Source organism: Rhipicephalus sanguineus, chromosome 3 (genome assembly GCF_013339695.2).
Source record: "Rhipicephalus sanguineus isolate Rsan-2018 chromosome 3, BIME_Rsan_1.4, whole genome shotgun sequence".
Taxonomy (NCBI): domain Eukaryota; kingdom Metazoa; phylum Arthropoda; class Arachnida; order Ixodida; family Ixodidae; genus Rhipicephalus; species Rhipicephalus sanguineus.
In genome coordinates, this window is record NC_051178.1 from 42,121 (window position 1) to 47,707 (window position 5,587).

Consider the following 5,587-nt stretch of genomic DNA (forward strand, 5'->3'; position numbering starts at 1 on the left):
AAGCAGGGCCATTGAAGGAATAAGCCTTACCGAAGCGAACTACAACATCGCCGTCAAGGTGCTCACCGAAAGGTTCGGGCGAAAGGACCTTCTCATCGACGACCACATCGACAGCCTCCTTGCCATCGAACCAATCGAGACATCGTCGCAAGTAGCAAGGCTGCGTGACCTGTACGAACAAATACAGTTCAGGACCGGCTGTTTGGAAAGTCTTGGCATGCCGTCTTCAGAGTACGCGGTTGTTTTGCACCGGGTGCTGATGCGCTCATTGCCAGAGGACTTGGCGATCCAGTACCGAAAGCGCACAAAGACCGGCACAGACGCCGCGGACTCTGCAGTCCAATCGAGAGACGAGCAAGTCAAGGCAATCTTGAAGTTCCTTCAAGTGGACGTCGAAAGTAGAGAGGAGAGTCGAGCGTCACGCGAGAAGGCCACTTCAGGGAGACCGTCGACGAACCGCAAGTCTGCGGACGCCTCATCACCGCCACATCTACCGTGCGCTCTAGCCCTGACAGCACGGTCATCATCGCCAGGTGCCACTTCAAGGCCTGCACAGACAATATGTCCCCTCTGCGGCATCTCAGGCCACTTGACGCGTGATTGCCGGGCCGCGCTATCCGCAGAAGAAAAGCACCAGCGCCTTTCCAGCAATAGCTGCTGCTTCAGGTGCGGGAAGCCAGGGCACATTGCTCGCAATTGCCGAACCACAGCCTGGCTTAAGTGCGACCGATGCTCAGGACGCCATATTTCTGCTCTGTGCGACATCTGGGGCCGACGAGGATCCGACAGTCCACAACCGACTGGAGCTGAAAACCGAGAGGTGGCCACACAGCGAGAAAAGCGCGTAACAACGGCTCCTGCTAGCAGCACGCGTTCGTCATCGGTGTTGCTGCAAACAGCCACAGTGTGGGCATCCGGAACCCGTGGCTCTGTGCCAGTGCGACTGCTGCTTGACACCGGCAGCCAACGAACGTTCATCCGAAAAGACTTGTCGCAGCAGCTTTGCCTGCCTTCCACGGGATATGAAGAGATGGATGTCTATACATTTGGCGGGTCAAAGCACCCACGACATTACCAGAGCCGAAGGGTGAACGTCACGCTCTGTGGACGTATTGAGCCGATCGTCGTCGATCTTGAAGCTCTGGAGGTACCAGACGTCTGCACCGTAAAGAGTCCAGCTTTAGAGCCAAACGTCATCAAGATGATGCGTGACCGCAATTTGACCTTTGCTGACGAAGTTCAAGGGCACCAACCTCAAGACTCTACGATAAGCGTTTTGATCGGTTCAGACCACTACTGGAGGGTAGTGACCGGACGCGTCGAGCGCTTCACCGACAATCTGTGCGCAGTTGAGACCATATTTGGCTGGGTCATTCAAGGAATGTGCGCTAACGTCTACCATCCTTCGACACCGCGTAACATCAGTGCAACTGCCTTGTTCCTCGCTTGTTCCGACGACTGGCGCACTGAAGTCCGACCTGGAGGCGTATCAGAGATGCGGCGCTTGGACGCCATCGGTATAACTGACGGACAAGAAGACGACGTCAGCCAGCACCCAGCGCTCGTACACTTTCGTAGCGCAATACACAAGAGCGCAGGACGCTACGTCGTGCCGCTCATGATCAAGACGCCAGGTCTCACGTCTTGTACTAACCGAAGTGTGGCTGAAACCAGGCTCAAGCGTCAGCTTCAGCGGTTCGAACATGACCCAGATGTTCTGAAGGAGTACGATGCCACCACCATCGAGTGCTTTGATGAAGGCCATGCAGAGCGAGTAGTGCCGTCTGCACCCCTTCACCTGCCTCATCATGCGGTAGTCCGACGTGAGGCCGTGCCTACAAAGGTCCTCGACGTGTTCGATGCCTCATCCCACGAATACGGTGAAGCGTCTTTGGACGACATGCTCGATAAAGGCATCGATTGGGAGGAGCCTCTACCACCTGACGTCGAGGACTTGTGGAAGAAGAAGGCATCGGAACATCATCAGTTTTCTGGCCTTCGCATTCAACGTTGCCTCTCACTGACATCTCAAGATCAGGGAGGCGTGACAGTAGATGACCACCCTGTAACGCAACTGTACGTGGAACCTGAAGAAGCACGGGCGCTGACACGATCGCACCTCCCAACCAGCAAGCACGTCGAGGGGCTACCAGCAAGAACTTGCGACTGTTGGCATGGTTCCACCATGCAGGACTCGCGAAGGCGTGTGAAAACCAAGGAGCTTTTCCGACTGTGGAAACAAAGAAAGAAGGCTTGCGCCTCGAGCGCTCCGATCACTGCGAGCCATCGTCTTCGTCGCGACTGCGCGTTTGTGTCTTCGTCAAGGTCAATGACGACAGCGTGTCAGCGCTGCAGTGGGATTTCGTCAGAGTGGTCGAGGCGTTTCCAGGCAGGGACGGCATCAACAGGTATTTCGAACACGCCCACCCAAACCACCGGCAAGTCCGGCGCACTGCTAGTCGGCTGTACCTCTCGCAAGCAAACGACCACAGCGCGGCCCCGGGAGGATGTTGAATCTACCGCGGGAAAACGTTGGCGGGAAACGCCATGCCGCGCACAAGACGCGCGAAGAAGCGGGCGTAAGGTGGGGCTGCTCGTGAGCACGAAAAAAAAAGAAGGAAGAAGTGTTGAACCAGGGCAACACGGGTGTCGGCCTCTTCTCTGTCGCTATAGGAGTAGTTGTGTGCTTATCGTGGGCTTACCAGGCATGTCGACTACGCTGGCGTTTAAAGGGTAGCTTATGGCCTCGGGTGACGTCACCACTCACCTTATAGTATGGAAGTCACTTTTGTCGAAACGAAGTGCATCGTACGGTGCGATGGTGTGCATATTATACGTAGCGTTCGTCAGCGTATCTCTTCTGGTTCGAGCAACGCTTGAATATAGCGTGCCGAATCATAGGAGTAGACATCTAATGTTTGTAACATTTTCATATAATGGACAGCCAACATGGCAACCACAATGGACGTTTCCCCGACATGACACCTCCATAGAGTCTTTTCCCAAAGCTGTTTCAAGATATGTCGTGGCTCTGTGGTAGAATGCGTGACTGTCCCAGAGAATGCCTCGGTTCAATTCCGGCTCGAAACCAGAATTTTATTCTTTGCATCCTTCGGAATTTTTCCCTCGCCGACAACGTCGCCGACATTGACAGCGGCCTTTTGGCGATGCGGGCTCCTTAACGCACTCGCATTCAAATGTATAATGTCTGTTGACGCCGTTCCTGGGTTCACATATACCGTGAATCGCCTGTGGCACACACCCGCATAGAAGGGGCCATGGTATGCGGGTAAGTGCCACATGTGACTGGGGGAAAGTGTTTCATGACGTACGAGAAATACTTTTCTTGTTATTAACGTTATGACCTGGCAGTCATGTTCGCCATGCATGCATACCCTCCTATGTCAATTTTGGTATATGCCAAGTTAGGGAAGCGGCTACCGAGAGCTCTCGGACGTAGATAGATAGATAGATAGATAGATAGATAGATAGATAGATAGATAGATAGATAGATAGATAGATAGATAGATAGATAGATAGATAGATAGATAGATAGATAGATAGATAGATAGATAGATAGATAGATAGATAGATAGATAGATAGATAGATAGATAGATAGATAGATAGATAGATAGATAGATAGATAGATAGATAGATAGATAGATAGATAGATAGATAGATAGATAGATAGATAGATAGATAGATAGATAGAAATGGCTAAAGTGCCTTTGGTTCTCTAAGAAATGCTTCCCATTTAATAGGTCCGCTAGCAAGGCCGCCTGCCTGCACCACCTTCATCAATACATCATATTCTTAGTTCTTCGTTGTGTGTAAAGTGTGCTCTGTGTTTAGTTTTTCAAAAACACGAGAAGCTTTCGTTTAGGCAGTGCTAGTTTATGGTGGAGGTCACAAATTCCGCAATTTTCGCTAAATCTACGGTTCGACAGCTTTATGTTATACCCAGTGTTATATACTGTTTTTGTTGTATAGCACACCAGTCATGCGTGTATACTTGCCGCTCCAAATATTTACCACGCACTATGTCTTTTACAGCAGAGCTGTTGTGGTTGAAGTTTGCCGTGTGTCGTAGATAGAAAATCATCATCATTATGAACCAGCACGGGCTCTTTTCGCCCTCTTCTTAATTGCCTTCCTCTTCTATTTCGCTCCCAGAACACGTGCACCGATTTGTACGACGCGGGATCATTCATATAACAGTCATTCCTTCACCCCAACGGCGAAGGAATGACTGTTATAGCAACAAATTATAATGTCACGCGAAGAACGGCAAGCAGCTCGAAACTTGCAACGCGCTGCTCAAGCAGAAAGGACGCACGGAACGAACATACACAGGATGAGCGCGAACTGTCACAGTTGTAACTCATTTTTGTTTGAGCAGCGCGCTCCTTTCGCAAAAGCAGTCGCTCCAGTAAGTGAAGTGACCTTCGCGCTCTCAAAGCAAATTTCCGGTGAGAGCACAAGGCATACAAACCACCGCCATAGAGATAAGCGAGCGCACGAGTGACCACGCCCTCTAGAGGCGCGCACTCATCGCGACGCGTGGGGCGTCGATCTTTAAAGCGCACTCTTCGAGCCGTTCGCGCCATCTCGCTAGTGATAACGAAAACACGCTGGTGTACCACCGGTCTCGGAGTACCGCCACCGGAAAATGGTGTATATAAATAGCTCGCCGTTAGCATGGCGGAGAACGTGCCGTCTGTGGCCTAATCGTTTTGCGCCGCGCGCTGTGGAGCGAGGGGTCGTAAGTTCGACTCCCGGTGACGGAACTTTTTTTTTTCAAGCTTTTTTTTTTGCCATCTGTTAGTCTTTGTATTTTACAACGTCATATTGGTGACGGACATACGTCAGTGGAGCCGTGGTGGACTCCGGCATAAAACAATTTCGTGTTGAAAAGATTAAAATGAGAGCAAGCATAGCCATGTGTAGTATAGTATAACAAGGGTTGGGAAAGAAACAAGTGAGTGGGTCGTTCTGTGTCGTCCAGTATCTTTAAAGTTACATCGCAAAAGTCTTTTTCCTTGTTAATGAAAGGGTTGTATATAAGAATATTTTGTATGGTATCGACGCTTCACGAGGCACTGTTCTTATCTGCCGCTGTGGATTAGTTGTGAGGGTATAATATTATGAATTGTTAGTGTTTAACGTAACTGTTAGGTTGTCACGCTGCTAACTTCGACGACGCGGGTTCAGCTCTCGGCGACAGTGGCCACATTTCAATGGGGCGCGGAGTGCAAGAACAACTCTGTATAGATGCACTGTAAAAAAATAAAGAAAACCGGCATTTTCACTATGGCGTGCCTTATGAATACATTGTGGTTTTGGCACGTTAATTTTCACTTGTAGACCCCCATAATTTAATTTTTCGTGTTGTTTTTGATGCTTATATAGGTGCAGTGGTGATGGAAAGAAACGCGGACAGTGCGGCATCTGCATTCGCTGCTGTTTCGCGCTGCAGTCTCTGAAGTCCCCAAGCACGCAGGAGCAGCTCGTAATGGACATAAAACGCCTATGCAATAAAGCCTGCGAATTGAATCACCGCATTGTTCTACAGTGGATACCTGCCCA

At 50.3% G+C, this 5,587-nt stretch overlaps 1 protein-coding gene across 1 annotated transcript; it reads left to right on the forward strand.

The window, feature by feature from the left end:
• The first annotated feature begins 259 nt into the window (after positions 1 to 259).
• Positions 260 to 2,210, forward strand: LOC119388400 (uncharacterized). The gene is made up of 2 exons (XM_037656107.1): positions 260 to 2,076; positions 2,192 to 2,210. The coding sequence occupies exons 1-2, from the start codon at positions 260 to 262 to the stop codon at positions 2,208 to 2,210; spliced, it is 1,836 nt and encodes a 611-aa protein (XP_037512035.1).
• Positions 2,211 to 5,587: the final 3,377 nt, after the last annotated feature.

Bases quoted from the DNA above. Each gene is read 5' to 3' on its own strand.
- LOC119388400 (XM_037656107.1), top strand. From the start codon at position 260: ATGCGCTCATTGCCAGAGGACTTGGCGATCCAGTACCGAAAGCGCACA.